The 25,179-nt window shown below is 46.0% G+C and overlaps 1 protein-coding gene across 1 annotated transcript in view; it reads right to left on the reverse strand.

Annotated features, from left to right (window-relative positions):
* Positions 1-4,686: 4,686 nt before the first annotated feature.
* LOC134957107 (coiled-coil domain-containing protein 3-like) overlaps positions 4,687-25,179 on the reverse strand; it is a 119,098-nt gene continuing 98,605 nt past the window's right edge. Inside the window, exons 3-4 of the mRNA XM_063938843.1 lie at positions 13,209-13,383; positions 4,687-5,704 (exon numbers count right to left, since the gene is read on the reverse strand). Coding sequence (XP_063794913.1) covers positions 5,405-5,704; positions 13,209-13,383 — 475 coding nt within the window. The 3' untranslated portion in view covers positions 4,687-5,404. The remainder of the gene's footprint in view (positions 5,705-13,208; positions 13,384-25,179) is intronic.

Here is a 25,179-nt window from a genome sequence, read left to right on the forward strand (position 1 = left end):
GATCAGGTCAGACCTGCGCATGCGTATGCACCGCAATGTGCAGGCGTGTCGTACGGCTACAAAGCGGATCGTTACTGGCCGATGGATTGTACGAAGAATCCATTCACACAGCCGATCGCAAGGAGATTGACAGGAAGAGGGCGTTTGTGGGTGCAACTGACCGTTTTCTGGGAGTGTTTGGAATAACGCAGGTGTGTCCAAGCGTTTGCAGGGCGGGTGTCTGATGTCAATTTCGGCCCCAGACAGGCTGATGTGGTCACAGGGGCTGAGTAAGCGAAAATACACTCCCCTATAGACGGAGACTATCTGCTCACAGCAGTGCAAAGAAAACCTAGTGAGCGATCAGGTCTGAAAGACCCCCCTACTGAGCCACGAAGGGGCCAGCACGGACCACTTCCCATCAATGAAAATCTAGACAATAGGGGGTTTTGAATTAGCCATCAACAGTGTTTGCGCTTTGCAGACCCTCATCTAGTGCCTTCAAGGAGGAAACCAAACATTCTGGGGCAAGGGGTAAATATAGCTAACCAGATCTTCAGTAGATTAGCAGGTCAAATTCTTAATGCAACCTGATGCTTGATCACCTCCCACTGGAAACACCCTAATGCCCCCTATTTTGGTCATTGGCAAAGCATGCCACCTTGTAGCTATTGACGAAATTACTGACTACCTCAACATAGATTTCCCAAATTTCTTCACACATGGGCCCTCATTCCGAGTTGTTCGCTCGCTAGCTGCTTTTAGCAGCCGTGCAAACGCTAAGCCGCCACCCTCTGGGAGTGTATCTTAGCTTAGCAGAAGTGCGACCGAAAGGATCGCAGAGTGGCTACAAAAAAAGATTGTGCAGTTTCTGAGTAGCTCCAGACCTACTCCTAGCTAGCGATCACTTCAGACTGTTTAGTTACTGTTTTGACGTCACAAACACGCCCTGCGTTCGTCCAGCCACGCCTACGTTTCCCCAGGCACGCCTTCGTTTTTATCCGCCTCGCCTGCGTTTTTCCACACACTCCCCGAAAACGGTCAGTTACCTCCCAGAAACACCCACTTCCTGTCAATCACTCTGCGGCCAGCAGTGCGACTGAAAAGTGTCGCTAGACCTTGTGTGAAATGGCATCGGCTTTTGTGAAAGTACATCGTGCGTGCGCACTGCGCAGCATGCGCAGAAGTGCCACTTTTTTACCTAATCGCTGCGCTGCGAACTAAAACAGCTAGCGATCAACTCGGAATGACCCCCATGATGTTTATGTTATTACTTTCAAAATTCCTCTATCCACCGACTGTCAGCTCTTTTGTTCTAATACCAGCACGTCTTGTACTATTTTTAGGGTCTTCCTTGGGTGCTTCCATTGTCATTTTTCTTCACCATATTGAACGCACCTCCCTATGGGCTGACACAGTCTCGTATTACTGGATTGTTGTTCCATCAGTGTAGCCCTTCAGGTTTTTTTTTACCTTTCTTCTACTACAGTGTATTCTTTTGTTTTTTTCATTATTATTTTGATTACCATTCACCCTTTCAATTCAATTATGTGACTAGTACATGTTGGTATTCGTTTTCATGTGGTATTACTTACTGTTTGTGTTTTTGAATTATCTTTGTCTTATCGCGCTCTGATTGGCAACAGTATTTGAATTCACTGTTTCATATTGCGTTATATGAAACCTTTATAAATAATCAAAAAACAAGAACAAAGGTTGCCACGTATGACAAATGCTTTGCTTAAATATAGGCCGATTGCAGTAATATGATCTAATCTTCGGGATATCCACATCTGTTAAATTCTAGTTGATAACTGGTAACGGGAGTAGCAAAAAAAGACAAAACAGTACAGTGTAACATTGTGCTTAACTAAGATTAATCCATTTTATATGGACATTAAACAGATTTATACAATTTTTGGTCTGACTTACATTTATTTTACATCTTGCTGGTTGCTGCACTATATATTATTCATTATTACTAATATTAGTAATAACTATTACTATTATTTCAAATTTTTCTGCTTTTAACTTAACCTTATTGATCAAACACAAGGTTATTTGATAAATGATATGTCACGTGGGGAGGCAATCACTAGACCGCCTGTCGGGATTCCATCGGTCACAGTGCCAACGCCAAAATCCCAACAGGCAGTGACATACCATGCAGATGTATTAGGCCTGGAAAAGTGATAAAGCAGTGATAAGTAGAAGGTTATCATACACCAGCCATTCATTACGGATTTGAAAATGACATTTAGTAGCTGATTGGCTGGTACATTATTAAGTCTTCTCCAGACTTAATACATCTGCCCCTAAATGTATTAAATTTTTAATCCATTGTGAATATTTATATATATTACTATTTTATAAGCGCTGTATATATTGATTTAGAAAATCACTTCAATCAATCAATGAATTTGTAGACAAAGAGCCTGATTTGGGGTTGCACTCGAGTGCATTTGTGTGATGAAAAGACCTGGCTTATTCCACAATTGGCGTAACCAGCAGGAACTTGCATCAGTATTTAGAGCTGAAAGCATCTTACACTGGGACCCCTTGCACTCAGAGAGGCAAATCCGAGGTAATATCTGTTAGAGCAATACAGTAATGGTGCACAGAGACAAGTTACAGAGATGCATCTGATGTTGAGATAAATGGATCTTGATATGTTATCTGAGAGATGGAAATTCTGCATTTGCATAAAAAAGCTGTAAGGTTGGGGGTTGGCGATGAGGACTGATACACTTGATGCACATAACTTATGATACATGCAACATAAAATCCAGATATTGAAATGCAAGCGAGAACTGTGACACTCAGAATCAGGCCGTGAGTCGTGGATACTAATGACATATATCCCAAGCTACTTGTTACAGTACTTATAGGTCTTATGTGAGATGCAGTGGCATATCTATGATAGAAAGATATAGGATTTGGGTGGACTGCGCACAGAAATGTGCTATCGTTACGGGGAGTGCTGCTGGTGTTTAACAAGTTGGTCCTACTTGTTAGAATATTGGTGCAAAAGTAGAAATTTTTCACACTGCGCTCATCCCCGGTTTTGGATTTGCTTGTGTCTACACTAGTGTAATAATGGTGAAATGCTTGTTTGAGTTTCAAAGTGATGTTTATTTAATTAATAAAATTGAAAAGCAGAAAAGGATAGTCTTAAATTAAATGCACTATATTTGGCTGTAATTAGCCTTCTTGCTAATGGTGCATGAATATGCTTGATTCTAAGCGTATTTTGATGAAGTCCAAATATAGTGAAAAAAATGAAAAAAATGAAAAAAGGAAAAAATAAAAATAAAAATGAATGAATGAATGAATTATTGAAAAATGAAGAAAAATTGAAAAAGGAGAGAAAATGTCTATTTGATTGAAAATCGGGCCGCGGCGTCCCGCTGGTATTAACTGAGTGCACTTGTTTAAAAGTATTCTGCTCCTGACAGACAAACAGCAGTGGAGAGTGCGTGAGGAAGAAAGGGACTCCGGACTGGTCTGCCTCCCCCTGCTTTCGCCGCCGTCACTGTGACTGTGTTCTGTCACAGGTCGGAGGCTTGTCAGCCTGGGTTTGGTGCCTGTCTTGGAGGGGGAGATGCACGCACTGCGACCACTCTCAGAGTGGTTCGTTGCCGCACTTCCCCCACCTACAGAGACTCACCTTTGATCTCCTTCTCCTCTGCTGGATGTGTCAGCGGCAAGTTGTATCCACGCTGTTTGGCCGTCGTCCGTGATCTGCAGACACTTCCTGGTTTTCAGTCACGTGACCGGGTTCTGTGTCTTGTTCCGTTCTTTCTGCTCGATCGTGCAGCTGTTGTAGATATTGTGGGGAAAGTGCTCCAACGCGTTTCGGCCCTTGGGGGCCTTCCTCTGGGAGAAGAAGTGGAAGTGGAAGGCCCCCAAGGGCCGAAACGCGTTGGAGCACTTTCCCCACAATATCTACAACAGCTGCACGATCGAGCAGAAAGAACGGAACAAGACACAGAACCCGGTCACGTGACTGAAAACCAGGAAGTGTCTGCAGATCACGGACGACGGCCAAACAGCGTGGATACAACTTGCCGCTGACACATCCAGCAGAGGAGAAGGAGATCAAAGGTGAGTCTCTGTAGGTGGGGGAAGTGCGGCAACGAACCACTCTGAGAGTGGTCGCAGTGCGTGCATCTCCCCCTCCAAGACAGGCACCAAACCCAGGCTGACAAGCCTCCGACCTGTGACAGAACACAGTCACAGTGACGGCGGCGAAAGCAGGGGGAGGCAGACCAGTCCGGAGTCCCTTTCTTCCTCACGCACTCTCCACTGCTGTTTGTCTGTCAGGAGCAGAATACTTTTAAACAAGTGCACTCAGTTAATACCAGCGGGACGCCGCGGCCCGATTTTCAATCAAATAGACATTTTCTCTCCTTTTTCAATTTTTCTTCATTTTTCAATAATTCATTCATTCATTCATTTTTATTTTTATTTTTTCCTTTTTTCATTTTTTTCATTTTTTTCATTTTTTTCACTATATTTGGACTTCATCAAAATACGCTTAGAATCAAGCATATTCATGCACCATTAGCAAGAAGGCTAATTACAGCCAAATATAGTGCATTTAATTTAAGACTATCCTTTTCTGCTTTTCAATTTTATTCATTAAATAAACATCACTTTGAAACTCAAACAAGCATTTCACCATTATTACACTAGTGTAGACACAAGCAAATCCAAAACCGGGGATGAGCGCAGTGTGAAAAATTTCTACTTTTGCATATCTATGATAGCTGCAGGGTACACAATGACTCATGGGTCAAGGAGGGCACTGCACACACCCTGCACTCAGAGCTGCCTGTACCACTGTGCTATGCAGCAGACCCTCCCCCCTATACCTGATGCCAGCAGCGCCATTTTTCCAACAAAGACTCCAGAAAGATAGAACGTGAAATAGCAGAGACTCGGGCACTGTCCCAGAGTCCTTGCTATCTTCTGTCCAGATATATATAAAATACTTGGCAGAGCACAGAAAGATGAAGAGCTATATTTACTATGCCAGAGTTTGTCAAAGCCATCGACTATCTGCAGCTGAGACTGTTAGTTTTAAAACAGCAATAAGAATTAATGTTAAACCAGGCTCCATTAGCATTAATTCAAATTGGCGTTTTAATACTATTGTTCAAATTCACTGATGAATGGTGGCTTTGACAAACCGCGGCATAGTAAATATAACCCAAAGACTCCATATTCAACTGTTTCAAAGTAAATATGTGATGAAAGTTTACTGCAGGCATAATAATACTGACCTCAAATAATTTTACACAAATAAAGCGCAGCACTAGATTTAGCAAAAGTTCCAATTTTTTTTGTCCATTCACTCTGTAAATCTGGTGCGGTATATTGCCGTACTACTACAGAAGACATTCCATAGGCTTACAACCGATGGCTAATCCAGCTTGTTTCCCGTTGCTTTCTTGGTGGGTTTGGCCATGATTTTTTTATGGTTTCCCTGCTTTGAGTCCTCCTCCTCCTCCTCGTTGAGGCTCTTTTCTTTATCCATTAGGCGCTTAGTCAAAAGGACCTCCTTCTTATTGTCCACTGTTGCCTGGCGCACAGCGCGCTTTAGGTTCTTCACTTTTTCTCGAAGATGTGCATTGGCTTTCTCCAGGAATCTGACCTTTTGGGACAAGGACTTTGAACGTTCTTCCTCCTCCAGCAAGGCCCTCTGTACCGAATCACACATTAGCTGCAAGAAGATATGGAAGAGGAGTATTTCACCATGCATGCCTTTCTTTGTTGAATGGGTAGTTTTAATGATGAAAGGTCCTAATTAGCAGAAAAGTAGAGCAAATGTGTCAAGTTTTAAGAAGGTGGGGAAGACTCTGCAAAAGTTGTCAAGTTGTTTTTACAGAGTCAGGAAGAACATTGGATCATCATTGTCATACAGAGGCTATAAAAGTTATTACATTACAACACGGAACTATGATGGATTTAACTAAAATCTTTACCCACTAATCAGCTCTAAGGGCTCGATAATGTGCCAGGAACAGTCATCCAACTGTTTGTTAACATTAATTGTGAAGAAAAATAAGATTTTACTTACCGATAAATCTATTTCTCGTAGTCCGTAGTGGATGCTGGGACTCCGTCAGGACCATGGGGGATTAGCGGCTCCGCAGGAGACAGGGCACAAAAATAAAAGCTTTAGGACTAGGTGGTGTGCACTGGCTCCTCCCCCTATGACCCTCCTCCAAGCCTCAGTTAGGATACTGTGCCCGGACGAGCGTACACAATAAGGAAGGATTTTGAATCCCGGGTAAGACTCATACCAGCCACACCAATCACACCGTACAACCTGTGATCTGAACCCAGTTAACAGTATGACAAACGTAGGAGCCTCTGAACAGACGGCTCACAACAATAACAACCCGATTTTTTTGTAACAATAACTATGTACAAGTATTGCAGACAATCCGCACTTGGGATGGGCGCCCAGCATCCACTACGGACTACGAGAAATAGATTTATCGGTAAGTAAAATCTTATTTTCTCTGACGTCCTAGTGGATGCTGGGACTCCGTCAGGACCATGGGGATTATACCAAAGCTCCCAAACGGGCGGGAGAGTGCGGATGACTCTGCAGCACCGAATGAGAGAACTCCAGGTCCTCTTTAGCCAGGGTATCAAATTTGTAGAATTTTACAAAAGTGTTCTCCCCCGACCACGTAGCTGCTCGGCAGAGTTGTAATGCCGAGACCCCTCGGGCTGCCGCACAAGATGAGCCCACCTTCCTTGTGGAATGGGCCTTGATAGATTTAGGCTGTGGCAGGCCTGCCACAGAATGTGCAAGTTGAATTGTGCTACAAATCCAACGAGCAATCGTCTGCTTAGAAGCAGGAGCACCCAGCTTGTTGGGTGCATACAGTATAAACAGCGAGTCAGATTTTCTGACTCCAGCCGTCCTTGAAATATATATTTTCAATGCCCTGACAACGTCCAGCAACTTGGAATCCTCCAAATCGCTAGTAGCCGCAGGCACCACAATAGGCTGGTTCAGGTGAAACGCTGAAACCACCTTAGGCAGAAACTGAGGACGCGTCCGCAGTTCTGCCCTGTCCGAATGGAAAATCAGATATGGGCTTTTATACGATAAAGCCGCCAATTCTGACACTCTCCTGGCTGAAGCCAGGGCCAGTAGCATGGTTACTTTCCATGTAAGATATTTCAAATCCACCGATTTGAGTGGCTCAAACCAATGGGATTTGAGAAAATCCAAAACTACATTAAGATCCCACGGAGCCACTGGGGGCACAACCGGGGGCTGTATATGTAGTACTCCTTTTACAAAAGTCTGGACTTCAGGAACTGAAGCCAATTCTTTCTGGAAGAAAATCGACAGGGCCGAAATTTGAACCTTAATGGACCCTAATTTGAGGCCCATAGACAATCCTGTTTGCAGGAAATGTAGGAATCGACCCAGTTGAAATTCCTCCGTCGGGGCCTTCCTGGCCTCACACCACGCAACATATTTTCTCCAAATGCGGTGATAATGTTGTGCAGTCACCTCCTTCCTGGCTTTTACCAGGGTAGGGATGACCTCTTCCGGAATGCCTTTTTCCCTTAGAATTCGGCGTTCAACCGCCATGCCGTCAAACGCAGCCGCGGTAAGTCTTGGAATAGACACGGTCCCTGCTGAAGCAGGTCCCGTCTTAGAGGTAGAGGCCACGGATCTTCCGTGAGCATCTCCTGAAGTTGCGGGTACCAAGTTCTTCTTGGCCAATCCGGAGCCACGAGTATCGTTCTTACTCCCCTTTGCCGTATAATTCTTAGTACTTTTGGTTTGAGAGGCAGAGGAGGAAACACATACACTGACTGGAACACCCACGGTGTTACCAGAGCGTCCACAGCTATTGCCTGAGGGTCTCTTGACCTGGCGCAATACCTGTCCAGTTTTTTGTTGAGGCGGGACGCCATCATATCCACCTTTGGTTTTTCCCAACGGTTCACAATCATCTGGAAGACTTCTGGATGAAGTCCCCACTCTCCCGGGTGTAGATCGTGTCTGCTGAGGAAGTCCGCTTCCCAGTTGTCCACTCCCGGAATGAACACTGCTGACAGTGCTATCACATGATCTTCCGCCCAGCGAAGAATCCTTGCAGCTTCTGCCATTGCCCTCCTGCTTCTTGTGCCGCCCTGTCTGTTTACGTGGGCGACTGCCGTGATGTTGTCCGACTGGATCAACACCGGCTGACCCTGAAGCAGGGGTTTTGCCAGGCTTAGAGCATTGTAAATCGCTCTTAGCTCCAGTATATTTATGTGAAGAGACATCTCCAGGCTTGACCACACTCCCTGGAAGTTTCTTCCCTGTGTGACCGCTCCCCAGCCTCTCAGACTGGCATCCGTGGTCACCAGGACCCAGTCCTGTATGCCGAATCTGCGGCCCTCTAACAGATGAGCACTCTGCAACCACCACAGAAGAGACACCCTTGTCCGTGGAGACAAAGTTATCCGCTGATGCATCTGCAGATGCGATCCGGACCATTTGTCCAGCAGATCCCACTGAAAAGTTCGTGCGTGGAATCTGCCGAATGGAATCGCTTCGTAAGAAGCCACCATTTTTCCCAGGACTCTTGTGCATTGATGCACAGACACTTTTCCTGGTTTTAGGAGGTTCCTGACAAGTTCGGATAACTCCCTGGCTTTCTCCTCAGGAAGAAACACCTTTTTCTGAACCGTGTCCAGAATCATTCCCAGGAACAGCAGACGTGTCGTCGGGGTCAATTGAGATTTTGGAAAATTCAGAATCCACCCGTGCTGTTGCTGCACTACTTGGGTTAGTGCTACTACGTCCTCCAGCTGTTCTCTGGACCTTGCCCTTATCAGGAGATCGTCCAAGTAAGGGATAATTAATACGCCTTTTCTTCGCAGAAGAAACATCATTTCGGCCATTACCTTGGTAAAGACCCGAGGTGCCGTGGACAATCCAAACGGCAGCGTCTGAAACTGATAATGACAGTTTTGCACCACGAACCTGAGGTACCCTTGATGTGAAGGGCAAATTGGGACATGCAGGTAAGCATCCTTGATGTCCAGGGACACCATAAAGTCCCCTTCTTCCAGATTCGCTATCACTGCTCTGAGTGACTCCATCTTGAACTTGAATTTTTGTATGTACAGGTTCAAAGATTTCAGATTTAGAATAGGTCTTACCGAGCCGTCCGGCTTCGGTACCACAAATAGTGTGGAATAATACCCCTTTCCCTGTTGTAGGAGGGGTACCTTGACTATCACCTGCTGAGAATACAGCTTGTGAATGGCTTCCAATACCGTCGCCCTGTCTGAGGGAGACGTTGGCAGAGCAGACTTTAGGAACCGGCGAGGGGGAGACTTCTCGAATTCCAACCTGTAACCCTGAGATACTACCTGCAGGATCCAGGGGTCCACCTGTGAGTGAGCCCACTGTGCGCGGAAATTCTTGAGTCGACCCCCCACCGCCCCTGAGTCCGCTTGTAAAGCCCCAACGTCATGCTGAGGGCTTTGCAGAAGCCGGGGAGGGCTTCTGCTCCTGGAAGGGAGCTGCTTGGTGCACTCTCTTACCCTTTCCTTTGCCTCGGGGCAGATATGACTGTCCTTTTGCCCGCTTGTTCTTATAGGAACGAAAGGACTGCGGCTGAAAAGACGGTGTCTTTTTCTGTTGGGAGGGGACCTGAGGTAAAAAGGTGGATTTCCCGGCTGTTGCCGTGGCCACCAAATCCGATAGACCGACCCCAAATAATTCCTCCCCTTTATACGGCAATACTTCCATATGCCGTTTGGAATCCGCATCACCTGACCACTGTCGCGTCCGTAAACTTCTTCTGGCAGATATGGACATCGCACTTACTCTCGATGCCAGAGTGCAAATATCCCTCTGAGCATCTCGCATATAAAGAAAAGCATCCTTTAATTGCTCTATAGTCAATAAAATACTGTCCCTATCCAGGGTATCAATATTTTCAGTCAGGGAATCCGACCAAACCACCCCAGCACTGCACATCCATGCTGAGGCGATGGCTGGTCGCAGTATAACACCAGTATGAGTGTATATACTTTTCAGGGTAGTTTCCAGCCTCCTATCAGCTGGATCCTTGAGGGCGGCCGTTTCAGGAGACGGTAACGCCACTTCTTTTGATAAGCGTGTGAGTGCCTTATCCACCCTAGGGGGTGTTTCCCAGCGCGCCCTAACCTCTGGCGGGAAAGGATATAATGCCAATAACTTCTTTGAAATTAGCAGTTTTCTATCGGGGTTAACCCACGCTTCATCACACACTTCATTCAATTCCTCTGATTCAGGAAAAACTACAGGTAGTTTTTTCAGACCCCACATAATACCCCTTTTTGTGGTAATTGCAGTATCAGAGATATGCAAAGCCTCCTTCATTGCCGTGATCATATAACGTGTGGCCCTACTGGAAAATACGTTTGTTTCTTCACCGTCGACACTAGATTCGGTGTCCGTGTCTGGGTCTGTGTCGACCGACTGAGGTAAAGGGCGTTTTACTGCCCCTGACGGTGTCTGAGACGCCTGGACAGGTACTAACTGGTTTGCCGGCCGTCTCATGTCGTCAACTGATTTTTGTAACGTGCTGACATTATCACGTAATTCCATAAACAAAGCCATCCATTCCGGTGTCGACTCCCTAGGGGGTGACATCACCATTACCGGCAATTGCTCCGCCTCCACACCAACATCGTCCTCATACATGTCGACACACACGTACCGACACACAGCAGACACACAGGGAATGCTCTTATCGAAGACAGGACCCCACTAGCCCTTTGGGGAGACAGAGGGAGAGTTTGCCAGCACACACCCAAGCGCTATAAATATATAGGAACAACCCTACAGAAGTGTTGTTTCCTTTATAGCAGCTTAATATATCAATATCGCCAAAAAAGTGCCCCCCCTCTCTGTTTTTTTACCCTGTTTCTGTAGTGCAGTGCAGGGGAGAGTCCTGGGAGCCTTCCTCGCAGCGGAGCTGTGCAGGAAAATGGCGCTGTGTGCTGAGGAGATAGGCCCCGCCCCCTATTTCGGCGGGCTCTTCTCCCGGTGTTTGTGAGACCTGGCAGGGGTTAAATACATCCATATAGCCCCAGGGGCTATATGTGATGTATTTTTAGCCAGAACAAGGTATTATCATTGCTGCCCAGGGCGCCCCCCCCCAGCGCCCTGCACCCTCAGTGACCGCTGGTGTGAAGTGTGCTGACAACAATGGCGCACAGCTGCAGTGCTGTGCGCTACCTCATGAAGACTGAAAAGTCTTCTGCCACCGGTTTCTGGACCTCTTCACTTTTCGGCATCTGCAAGGGGGTCGGCGGCGCGGCTCCGGGACCGGACTCCATGGCTGGGCCTGTGTTCGATCCCTCTGGAGCTAATGGTGTCCAGTAGCCTAAGAAGCCAATCCATCCTGCACGCAGGTGAGTTCACTTCTTCTCCCCTAAGTCCCTCGTTGCAGTGAGCCTGTTGCCAGCAGGACTCACTGAAAATAAAAAACCTAATAACTTTTTCTAAGCAGCTCTTTAGGAGAGCCACCTAGATTGCACCCTGCTCGGACGGGCACAAAAACCTAACTGAGGCTTGGAGGAGGGTCATAGGGGGAGGAGCCAGTGCACACCACCTAGTCCTAAAGCTTTTATTTTTGTGCCCTGTCTCCTGCGAAGCCGCTAATCCCCCATGGTCCTGACGGAGTCCCAGCATCCACTAGGACGTCAGAGAAACAATGTAAACAATCAACTGTATTAGTATTCACACTCTGGCTATACACATACTAGATTTTCTTTGAAGTAACCAACGTTCTTCACAAATCACATATACAAGTTATTGGAGTCCATCCAGGTACAAGGGTACAAGAATATCTCCAAGGCATTGACGATACCCCGAAACACAGTTGCCTCCATCATAATAAAATGGAGAAAATATGGAAGAACTGTGATTCTGTCAAGATCAGACCATCCTCCAAAACTGAGTTTCCAGGCGAGAGGAGCTGTAGTAATGGAGGCCAACAAGAGGTCAATGGCAACTCTGAACAAGTTACAGTCCATGGCAGAGATAGGAGTAACTTTGCATGGGACAAGAATAGCCCACATGCTGTATAAATCTCTGAGATGTACGGGAGGGTGGTGAGAAGAAAGCCCTTGTTAGAACAAACTCACATCAAAGCCTGGCTACAGTCTGCCCAAAGGTATGTGGGTGACACTACCGTGTGGAGGAAGGTTCTATGGTTTGATGATACTAACACTGAACTCTTCAGCCTAGATATTAATCTTGCTTGGTGCAAACCTAACACTGCACATCACAGTAATACCACTAGCCCTACAGTGAAGCACAGGGGTCGCAGCTGCATGTGATGGGGCTGTTTCTCTGTGGTAGGGACTGGGATGCTCATAAAGACAGAAGGGAAAATGGACAGAGAAAAGAAGAGTAAAACCTGCTGCAATATACTGTACATGAGCGCTTGGACTTGGAAGAACAATCATCTTCTAACATGACAATGAGCCAACACATACAGTAACAGCCAAACTAGAGTGTGTTAGCAAAAAAGGTTACTGTCCTGATATGGCTCAGTCACCACCCATATCACAGGCTAATTGAGCACGTGACCACATATTAAAAGAATTGACCACCAACCATCTCCTTCCAACCTGATGGAGTGTTAGCAGTTTTGCAACAAAACAAAAAAAAGGGGCTCAAATTCCAGTATCCAAATATTCAAAACTGTCCCAAATAGACTTTGAGCTATAATTCCTACTGAAGGTGGTTCTACCAAGTATTAGCTCTGGAAGGATGATGGGGGAGTAGGGGCTTCATAAAGGTGGTGGTGGTAGGGGCTTGGAGGGGGGGGGGGGGGGGGGGAGTCTATCTGTGTATACAATTGCAATTACTTATTTTCAGTTTTGTGATTTTACTTAATTTGGATTCATTTTTGTGCATAATATCAAGTATTTTATATTGATTAGTGGGAGTACTGTAAATTTAAACTAAATCCATCAAAGTTCCATGTTATAAAATGCAAGATGTGACAAAAGCCCCAGTGTGGGTGGGGAGGGAGGGGGCACCTGTTATAGCCACTGTATGGAAAGACGGGAGTTGTCCTGAGGATTAGGTAAGATAAAGACAAATCGGAAACCAGGAAATAACCTGAAAAAATAAACCAGAAGAAACAGAGAAGATAGTCACACAGCGATAAACCAGGACAGGATCCACCACTCACCCTGCTGTCCTCCTGAGCTTCCCAGTCTGGGGAGTAGATTTGTGGATCGGTGCCGATTACACAGTTGGAGAACTGGAATATGCTGGAAAATACCCGGATGTTTTCTGGCGTGTTGGGGAAAATGGGATCTTGGAAATTCACTCCATGGGGAAGGAGATTATAATTTTCGTCCATTCTGCAATGAGAAAAGAAAGGAAAAAAATATCAGAAACAGAAAAGTTTACAGGATAATGTTAGTTTGCCCATCATTGCCAGAAGGGCACTTACCTCTATATGCAATATTTAAACTCTGCTACGGAATCGACAGATAGCTAAACCTTCTATCACATGAGGTGTGTCATGTGTGCAAATCACATAATAATAATAATCCTTAACAATAATAATAAAAGACATAGAAGATACATCTCGCAGAAAAAAAACTGTTATCTACATATTTAATTAAATCTATATTTAGGAGTCAGGATCAGCACAAACCACAATAACAACCAACAACATGCATTGTAGAGGGATACAGCCCTTGGTGCACAACTCAACTATAACACAACTGCAACACAGCAAAGAATCCACTTTACCTTCTAATTTGACTACTCACCAAGTTTGGTGATGACACTGCCCCCCCCCCCCAACCCCCGTCAGGGTGGTAAAGCCAACAACCAGTCAACGAAGGGCGTGCAGTCAAAATTAAATAATTGCACCCGGCCTGATGATCTGACGCTCTTTCCCTCCGTAAAATAGCTAACGATCAATCACCAACCAACAAAAACAATTTGGGAGGGTGTAAAGACTGGCCCACAGCCCGAGCCTTTACACAAAGTGAGGCAGAGACACGCCGCTGACACACCATAGTCATGTGATCTGTACTCATGCTCGCTCCCATCCTAGAGGTCTACCTCAGTCTTACAGAAATCACTCTTAGGGTGGGTACACATTAAGACAACCAGGACTCTTGCCGATGGTCGGAGCAATTTACCTTCGCCCCGTACCATGCAAGAATACCGGTACACACCAAGAAGATTTAATGAACGACACAATGATCACTGTTCCATGCAGCACAGCCAACTGGAAGATGTCGCATGCGACCCATGGGAGCAAGTCATTGAGCGTACACATCAGACGATATGCACTATTTGTCTTTGCGATATGGTAAATCATGGTGATATTGGCCTGATGTGTACCCACCCTTAGTTTTAAAAGAAGACGATGAGAAATGCACCAATTATCTGAAGGTGGTACAAATAAATAAATAAATAAATAGATAAATAGATAAATGAACAAATGAGAACAAGAGGTTGCCCTGATGTTATATATTAGCTTTTCACAGTTTATAAATGCAACCTTTGGCTTCCCTTTGGGTGGCACGAGCTATAAAACAGTTATAGGAGTCTATGTGATCTTATCCCAATAATCCAGATGCATCAGGAGCTTGAATTCCAGGAAAAAAAAACACTGCGAGGAACAAAAAAAACCCATAACTGCCCAGAGAAATCCCAGACACATGGAAGCTCTACACATACATAGTTTTGTGCTAAAATAATTATGCTTGCATTAATACACCACACTGCAGAAATGTAATATCATTGAGTGGTGTAATATAAAGAGTCTTTAATAGTTCATGTAACATTATTTTATACTTCCCTTGCTCCCCCTGACTGTCAGTACACGGGACTGATCAACATTCCTCCTGAAGCTGCAAGTGGCTCCACTTACGCCTCCCTTTGGGCAGCTGTGGTAGCATGTTTGCTAGTCATGGAAAACTGGGGAATGCAAAAATAAATGCTTACACATGGAGCTTGTGAGTGGTGGGCCCAGATACAAAAATATAATTTGGGTTCCCATCCTACACCCCAACCCTAGTTCACAATATACCACACAGCAGGGGGTGACAGGGGGAGGCAGAGGGTGACAGGGTGAGGCAGTGGGTGACAGGGATAGGCAGTGAGTGACAGGGAGAGGCAGTGGGTGATAGGGGTACAATCACAATGTTCTGCATGGTGCGAATAACAGGGGGCATCTACCCTGGTGGGGGCAGGAACACAGCAGCCCCTTCTCTGTCTGTGCGGGAACCCCTGTCCCTTGTGCGTTCCTCAGTTTGGCAGTAGGTCAGGCAGACTGCAGTGAATCAGAAATAATCCGACATTGCTCAAAATGGTCTGCGGGGGGGCCAGGGGATAACTCATTGCTGGTCTGGGCAGCAGTGGACCCCTTTGTCCTCAGGGGCCCCGTTGCAATGCACCTGCTGCACCAATGGTAGTTATGCCTCTGTTACACACCATACTTGCCTACCTTTGAAAAAGCATTTCAGGTAGATGTAAAAGTAACAGCTATCAGCGCGGACGTGTACTGCTATATCTGAGAGGTGTGTCATAGAAATAACTGTCATCCAAATGTAAATGAGCCCCAAAGTTAGTAAGATCTACTTGCTGAAGAAAAGACACCGATATTTTTCAGGATTTGTTTGTGTATTGTGTTTTACAAGAGGTTCCATATACTGTAAGTGGCCACCAGAAACCTTATGTAAAATGCATGTAGCCATAGGGATCATTGTGCCTTATAACCACTGCAGGGAAATGGCACTGATAAGCTCATTTGAAATATATGTACAGGGCCGGCCCGTCCGTTACGCGGGCCTCTCCTGCCTGCCGCCCTGCCCCTCAGTCTGGTCTCCGGCAGTGATGGCGGAGTGTATAGCTCAAATCAGGTGCCGGTTCGTTAGCCAATCACGGACTGGCGCCTGATTTGAGATATACATGCTGCCGTCACTGCCGGAGACCAGACTGAGGGGCAGGGTGGCAGGCAGGAGAGGCGCGTGCTGCGCTCTCCACACACACACACACACACACACACACACACACACACACACACACACACACACACACACAGCAGCAAAACGGTGAGCAACACTATGGGGGCATATGTGGCACTGTGGAGGCATATGTGGCACTGTGGGGGCATATGTGGCACTGTGGGGACATATGTGGCACTGTGGGGGCATAGCTAGCACTGTGGGCACATGGCACTGTGGGGGCATATCTGGCACTGTGGGGTCATATGTAGCACTGTGGGGGCATAGCTAGCACTGTGGGCACATGGCACTGTGGGGTCATATGTAGCACTGTGGGGTCATATGTAGCACTGCGGGGGCATATCTGGCACTGTGGGGGCATATGTGGCACTGTGGGGGCATATCTGGCATTGTGGGCATATGGTACTGTGGGGGCATATCTGTATCTGGCACTGTGGGGTCATATGTGGCATTGTGGGGGCATATGTGGCACTGCGGGGGCATAGCTAGCATTGTGGACATATCTGGCACTGTGGGGTCATATGTGGCACTGTGGGGGCATATCTAGCACTGTGGGGGCATATCTGGCACATGGCACTGTGGGGGCATATCTGGCACTGTGGGGTCATATGTGGCACTGTGGGGGCATATCTGGCATTGCGGGCACATGTGGCACTGTGGGGACATATGTGGCTCTGTGGGGTCATATGTGTCACTGTGGGGTCATATGTGGCACTGTGGGGGCATATCTAGCACTGTGGGGGCATATCTGGCACATGGCACTGTGGGGGCACTTCCATGCACAGCTAAAATCCTTCAGGATCCATTCTGTGAGTGTTACTGAGGAAGTTACATTGCGTTGTGATTGTCTAATCAGCTATATACCTTTTGAATTATTCTTTATATGGGCTAACACCAGTAACAGTCTTGATTATAATTTCTGGATATCTTATTCAGGTTGCTAAAACATGACTGCCGGTATGTTGCTAAAACATGACTGCCGGTATCTTTAAAGGGAACTCCAATCAATAGTTCCCATAAGGAGCCCCTTAAAAGGAGTTTTCCTTAATTATTTTTAAGGCAGCCTGTAGAAATCTTCATCTAGGATTATTAAGATTCCTAAACGGAACTACCAAGAAAGCTCCTATCAGGAGCCAGCATAAGAGACTCTATTGTTCTTATATTCAAGGTTGTGAATTTCCATATATAAATCCATTAACAGCAAGCAAGCCTGTTTTTTTTTTATTATACTTGTTACCCCTGATGAAGTCGATAAGACGAAACGCGTTGGTCTGTCAGTCAGAAGTTTCCAACTTAGTTTGTGAAGATACTCACCCTCGAGCTCGCACCTTAAATAAGGTGAGGGAGTATCTAGAGTCAAGATCATACAACAAACTTATTGGTTATCTTTTACTGGCATTATTTTTAAACACATCTGTGTAAATAGTACATAATGAACTCTGTGTAAAAATTGCATTTGTTCATATGTATGCTATTAAAATAATTTTTTACTAATTGGCCTTGGGCCTCTTGTTTGGGTGACTATCTTGGTGAGGGGTGTCCGTTACAGGTTCCCAGACACTAACCTTCTCCAGTATTCAAATCCTATCCACGGAAACAACACTGGAAGAATCATTGTAGATACGTTTTTATTTAGCGCACTTGGGAAAATTGTTTTTATTGTGTATGTTATTGAGGTCTTTCAACAGGGATCTCTACCGTTGTGCTGCTCCTAGCTTGGCGCAAGATAAAGATACTGTTGTGATATAGATATATATATATATATATATATATATATATATATATATTAGAGATGAGCGGGTTCGGTTCCTCGGAATCCGAACCCGCCCGAACTTCAGGTTTTTTTACACGGGTCCGAGCGACTCGGATCTTCCCGCCTTGCTCGGTTAACCCGAGCGCGCCCGAACGTCATCATCCCGCTGTCGGATTCTCGCGAGGCTCGGATTCTATCGCGAGACTCGGATTCTATATAAGGAGCCGCGTGTCGCCGCCATTTTCACACGTGCATTGAGATTGATAGGGAGAGGACGTGGCTGGCGTCCTCTCCGTTTAGAGTGACTAGAGTACTAGAGAGAGACACAAATTTTGGGGAGCATATAGGAGGAGTACTACTTGCTGCTGATAGTGTGACCAGTGACCAGTGCCACCAGTTTAATTAATCCGTTCTCTGCCTGAAAAAAAACGATACACAGTGTGACACAGTCACACATACCATATCTGTGCTCAGCCCAGTGTGCTGCATCATATACTGTATATCATTATCTGACTGCTGAGTACTCAGTGCTCACTGCTCACACAGCTTAATTGTGGGGGAGACTGGGGAGCAGTTATAGCAGGAGTACATTTAAGTACAGTGCACACTTTTGCTGCCAGAGTGCCACTGCCAGTGTGACTGACCAGTGACCACTGACCACCAGTATTGTGATTGTCTGCTGACCACCAGTATATTGTGATTGTCTGCCTGAAAAAGTTAAACACTCGTCGTGTGGTGTTTTTATAAACGCATTCTGCAGACCGTGTCCAGCAGGTCCGTCATTACATAATATATATATATATACCTGTCCGGCTGCAGTACTAGTGTGATATATATATATATATATATTTTATTTTTATCTCATTATCATCCAGTCTATATTAGCAGCAGACACAGTACGGTAGTCCACGGCTGTAGCTACCTCTGTGTCGGCAGTCGCTGGTCCATCCATAATTGTATACCACCTACCCGTGTTTTTTTTTTCTATCTTCTTGATACTAGTAGCTTACTTTAGGAGTCTGCAGTGCTGACAGACAGTGTCCAGCAGGTCCGTCATTACATAATATATATATACCTGTCCGGCTGCAGTACTAGTGTGATATATATATATATATTTTAATTTTATCTCATTATCATCCAGTCTATATTAGCAGCAGACACAGTACGGTAGTCCACGGCTGTAGCTACCTCTGTGTCGGCAGTCGCTGGTCCATCCATAATTGTATACCACCTACCCGTGGTTTTTTTTTCTATCTTCTTGATACTAGTAGCTTACTTTAGGAGTCTGCAGTACTGACAGACAGTGTCCAGCAGGTCCGTCATTACATAATATATACCTGTCCGGCTGCAGTACTAGTGTGATATATATATATATTTTAATTTTATCTCATTATCATCCAGTCTATATTAGCAGCAGACACAGTACGGTAGTCCACGGCTGTAGCTACCTCTGTGTCGGCAGTCGCTGGTCCATCCATAATTGTATACCACCTACCCGTGTTTTTTTTTTCTATCTTCTTGATACTAGTAGCTTACTTTAGGAGTCTGCAGTGCTGACAGACAGTGTCCAGCAGGTCCGTCATTACATAATATATATATACACCTGTCCGGCTGCAGTACTAGTGTGATATATATATATATATATTTTAATTTTATCTCATTATCATCCAGTCTATATTAGCAGCAGACACAGTACGGTAGTCCACGGCTGTAGCTACCTCTGTGTCGGCAGTCGCTGGTCCATCCATAATTGTATACCACCTACCTGTGGTTTTTTTTTTCTATCTTCTTGATACTAGTAGCTTACTTTAGGAGTCTGCAGTGCTGACAGAGTGTCCAGCAGGTCCGTCATTACATAATATATATATACCTGTCCGGCTGCAGTACTAGTGTGATATATATATATATTTTATTTTTATCTCATTATCATCCAGTCTATATTAGCAGCAGACACAGTACGGTAGTCCACGGCTGTAGCTACCTCTGTGTCGGCAGTCGCTGGTCCATCCATAATTGTATACCACCTACCCGTGGTTTTTTTTTTCTATCTTCTTGATACTAGTAGCTTACTTTAGGAGTCTGCAGTGCTGACAGACAGTGTCCAGCAGGTCCGTCATTACATAATATATACCTGTCCGGCTGCAGTACTAGTGTGATATATATATATATATATTTTAATTTTATCTCATTATCATCCAGTCTATATTAGCAGCAGACACAGTACGGTAGTCCACGGCTGTAGCTACCTCTGTGTCGGCAGTCGCTCGTCATCCATAAGTATACTAGTATCCATCCATCTCCATTGTTTACCTGAGGTGCCTTTTAGTTGTGCCTATTAAAATATGGAGAACAAAAATGTTGAGGTTCCAAAAATAGGGAAAGATCAAGATCCACTTCCACCTCGTGCTGAAGCTGCTGCCACTAGTCATGGCCGAGACAATGAAATGCCAGCAACGTCGTCTGCCAAGGCCGATGCCCAATGTCATAGTACAGAGCATGTAAAATCCAAAACACCAAATATCAGTAAAAAAAGGACTAAAAAATCTAAAATAAAATCGTCGGAGGAGAAGCGTAAACTTGCCAATATGCCATTTACCACACGGAGTGGCAAGGAACGGCTGAGGCCCTGGCCTATGTTCATGGCTAGTGGTTCAGCTTCACATGAGGATGGAAGCACTCAGCCTCTCGCTAGAAAAATAAAAAGACTCAAGCTGGCAAAAGCACAGCAAAGAACTGTGCGTTCTTCGAAATCCCAAATCCACAAGGAGAGTCCAATTGTGTCGGTTGCGATGCCTGACCTTCCCAACACTGGACGTGAAGAGCATGCGCCTTCCACCATTTGCACGTCCCCTGCAAGTGCTGGAAGGAGCACCCGCAGTCCAGTTCCTGATAGTCAGATTGAAGATGTCAGTGTTGAAGTACACCAGGACGAGGAGGATATGGGTGTTGCTGGCGCTGGGGAGGAAATTGACAAGGAGGATTCTGATGGTGAGGTGGTTTGTTTAAGTCAGGCACCCGTGGAGACACCTGTTGTCCGTGGGAGGAATATGGCCATTGACATGCCTGGTCAAAATACCAAAAAAATCAGCTCTTCGGTGTGGAAGTATTTCAACAGAAATGCGGACAACATTTGTCAAGCCGTGTGTTGCCTTTGTCAAGCTGTAATAAGTAGGGGTAAGGACGTTAACCACCTCGGAACATCCTCCCTTATACGTCACCTGCAGCGCATTCATAATAAGTCAGTGACAAGTTCAAAAACTTTGGGCGACAGCGGAAGCAGTCCACTGACCAGTAAATCCCTTCCTCTTGTAACCAAGTTCACGCAAACCACCCCACCAACTCCCTCAGTGTCAATTTCCTCCTTCCCCAGGAATGCAAATAGTCCTGCAGGCCATGTCACTGGCAATTCTGACGAGTCCTCTCCTGCCTGGGATTCCCCCGATGCATCCTTGCGTGTAACGCCTACTGCTGCTGGCGCTGCTGTTGTTGCTGCTGGGAGTCGATGGTCATCCCAGAGGGGAAGTCGGAAGACCACTTGTACTACTTCCAGTAAGCAATTGACTGTCCAACAGTCCTTTGCGAGGAAGATGAAATATCACAGCAGTCATCCTGTTGCAAAGCGGATAACTGAGGCCTTGACAACTATGTTGGTGTTAGACGTGCGTCCGGTATCCGCCGTTAGTTCACAGGGAACTAGACAATTTATTGAGGTAGTGTGCCCCCGTTACCAAATACCATCTAGGTTCCACTTCTCTAGGCAGGCGATACCGAGAATGTACACGGACGTCAGAAAAAGACTCACCAGTGTCCTAAAAAATGCAGTTGTACCCAATGTCCACTTAACCACGGACATGTGGACAAGTGGAGCAGGGCAGGGTCAGGACTATATGACTGTGACAGCCCACTGGGTAGATGTATGGACTCCCGCCGCAAGAACAGCAGCGGCGGCACCAGTAGCAGCATCTCGCAAACGCCAACTCTTTCCTAGGCAGGCTACGCTTTGTATCACCGGTTTCCAGAATATACGCACACAGCTGAAAACCTCTTACGGCAACTGAGGAAGATCATTGCGGAATGGCTTACCCCAATTGGACTCTCCTGTGGATTTGTGGCATCGGACAACGCCAGCAATATTGTGTGTGCATTAAATATGGGCAAATTCCAGCACGTCCCATGTTTTGCACATACCTTGAATTTGGTGGTGCAGAATTTTTTTAAAAACGAGAGGGGCGTGCAAGAGATGCTGTCGGTGGCCAGAAGAATTGCGGGACACTTTCGGCGTACAGGCACCACGTACAGAAGACTGGAGCACCACCAAAAACGCCTGAACCTGCCCTGCCATCATCTGAAGCAAGAAGTGGTAACGAGGTGGAATTCAACCCTATATATGCTTCAGAGGTTGGAGGAGCAGCAAAAGGCCATTCAAGCCTATACAATTGAGCACGATATAGGAGGTGGAATGCACCTGTCTCAAGTGCAGTGGAGAATGATTTCAACGTTGTGCAAGGTTCTGCTGCCCTTTGAACTTGCCACACGTGAAGTCAGTTCAGACACTGCCAGCCTGAGTCAGGTCATTCCCCTCATCAGGCTTTTGCAGAAGAAGCTGGAGACATTGAAGGAGGAGCTAACACGGAGCGATTCCGCTAGGCATGTGGGACTTGTGGATGGAGCCCTTAATTCGCTTAACAAGGATTCACGGGTGGTCAATCTGTTGAAATCAGATCACTACATTTTGGCCACCGTGCTCGATCCTAGATTTAAAACCTACCTTGGATCTCTCTTTCCGGCAGACACAAGTCTGCTGGGGTTCAAAGACCTGCTGGTGACAAAATTGTCAAGTCAAGCGGAACGCGACCTGTCAACATCTCCTCCTTCACATTCTCCCGCAACTGGGGGTGCGAGGAAAAGGCTCAGAATTCCGAGCCCACCCGCTGGCGGTGATGCAGGGCAGTCTGGAGCGACTGCTGATGCTGACATCTGGTCCGGACTGAAGGACCTGCCAACGATTATGGACATGTCGTCTATTGTCACTGCATATGATTCTCTCCCCATTGAAAGAATGGTGGAGGATTATATGAGTGACCGCATCCAAGTAGGCACGTCAGACAGTCCGTACTTATACTGGCAGGAAAAAGATGCAATTTGGAGGCCCTTGCACAAACTGGCTTTATTCTACCTAAGTTGCCCTCCCACAAGTGTGTACTCCGAAAGAGTGTTTAGTGCCGCCGCTCACCTTGTCAGCAATCGGCGTACGAGGTTACTTCCAGAAAATGTGGAGAAGATGATGTTCATTAAAATGAATTATAATCAATTCCTCCGTGGAGACATTGACCAGCAGCAATTGCCTCCACAAAGTACACAGGGAGCTGAGATGGTGGATTCCAGTGGGGACGAATTGATAATCTGTGAGGAGGGGGATGTACACGGTGATATATCGGAGGATGATGATGAGGTGGACATCTTGCCTCTGTAGAGCCAGTTTGTGCAAGGAGAGATTAATTGCTTCTTTTTTGGTGGGGGTCCAAACCAACCCGTCATTTCAGTCACAGTCGTGTGGCAGACCCTGTCACTGAAATGATGGGTTGGTTAAAGTGTGCATGTCCTGTTTATACAACATAAGGGTGGGTGGGAGGGCCCAAGGACAATTCCATCTTGCACCTCTTTTTTCTTTAATTTTTCTTTGCGTAATGTGCTGTTTGGGGAGTATTGTTTTGAAGGGCCATCCTGCGTGACACTGCAGTGCCACTCCTAGATGTGCCAGGTGTTTGTGTCGGCCACTAGGGTCACTTAGCTTACTCACACAGCTACCTCATTGCGCCTCTTTTTTTCTTTGCGTCATGTGCTGTTTGGGGAGTGTTTTTTTTGGAAGGGCCATCCTGCGTGACACTGCAGTGCCACTCCTAGATGGGCCAGGTGTTTGTGTCGGCCACTAGGGTCGCTTAGCTTACTCACACAGCTACCTCATTGCGCCTCTTTTTTTCTTTGCGTCATGTGCTGTTTGGGGAGTGTTTTTTTTGGAAGGGCCATCCTGCGTGACACTGCAGTGCCACTCCTAGATGGGCCAGGTGTATGTGTCGGCCACTAGGGTCGCTTAACTTAGTCATCCAGCGACCTCGGTGCAAATTTTAGGACTAAAAATAATATTGTGAGGTGTGAGGTGTTCAGAATAGACTGAAAATTAGTGGAAATTATGGTTTTTGAGGTTAATAATACTTTGGGATCAAAATGACCCCCAAATTCTATGATTTAAGCTGTTTTTTAGTGTTTTTTGAAAAAAACACCCGAATCCAAAACACACCCGAATCCGACAAAAAAAATTCGGTGAGGTTTTGCCAAAACGCGGTCGAACCCAAAACACGGCCGCGGAACCGAACCCAAAACCAAAACACAAAACCCGAAAAATTTCAAGTGCACATCTCTAATATATATACATACATACACACACTACCATTCAAAAGTTTGGGGTCACTTAGAAATTTCCTTTTTTTTTTTTTAAAGAAAAGCACTGTGTTTTTTTTTCAATGAAGATAATAAATTATTCAGAAATACACTCTGGAGGTCATTCCGAGTTGTTCGCTCGTTGCTGATTTTTCGCTATACTGCGATTAGTCGCTTACTGCGCATGCGCAAGGTTCGCAGAGTGCATGCGCTTAGTTATTTTACACAAAAGTTAGGTATTTTACTCACGGCATAACAAAGCTTTTTCAACGCTGTGCTGATCGTAGTGTGATTGACAGGAAGTGGGTGTTTCTGGGCGGAAACTGGCCGTTTTATGGGAGTGTGCGAAAAAACGCAGGCGTTCGAGTTGCAAAACGCAGGAGTGGCTGGAGAAATGGGGGAGAGTCTGGGCGAACGCTGGGTGTGTTTGTGACGTCAAACCAGGAACGAAAAGGACTGAGCTGGTCGCAATGGCTGAGTAAGTCTGGAGCTATTCAGAAACTGCTAAGAAATTTCTATTCGCAATTCTGCTAATCTTTCGTTCGCAATTCTGCTAAGCTAAGATACACTCCCAGAGGGCGGCAGCTTAGCGTGTGCAATGCTGCTAAAAGCAGCTAGCGAGCGAACAACTCGGAATCACCCCCACTATACATTGTTAATGTGATAAATACAGGGCCGGTTCTGGCGCTCTGAGCGCCCCGGGCGGCAATAGGGGGCGTGGCTTCGTACAGGGGGCGTGGTCATTTACGCCCCCTGTACAGACTGAAATGATGTGCGGTGCGCGATGACGTCATCGCGCAACGCACAACAAAGGTCCTCTCCACGAAGGGAAACTAGACGCGTAGCGTCTAGTTCCCTTGGTGGAGAGGAACTTTGCTGTGCGGTGCGCGATGATGTCATCGCGCACCGCACAGTAAAGGACCTCTCCACGAAGGGAAACCAGACGCGTACGCGTCTAGTTTCCCTTCACAGCGGCA

Source organism: Pseudophryne corroboree, chromosome 9 (genome assembly GCF_028390025.1).
Source record: "Pseudophryne corroboree isolate aPseCor3 chromosome 9, aPseCor3.hap2, whole genome shotgun sequence".
Lineage (NCBI taxonomy): Eukaryota > Metazoa > Chordata > Amphibia > Anura > Myobatrachidae > Pseudophryne > Pseudophryne corroboree.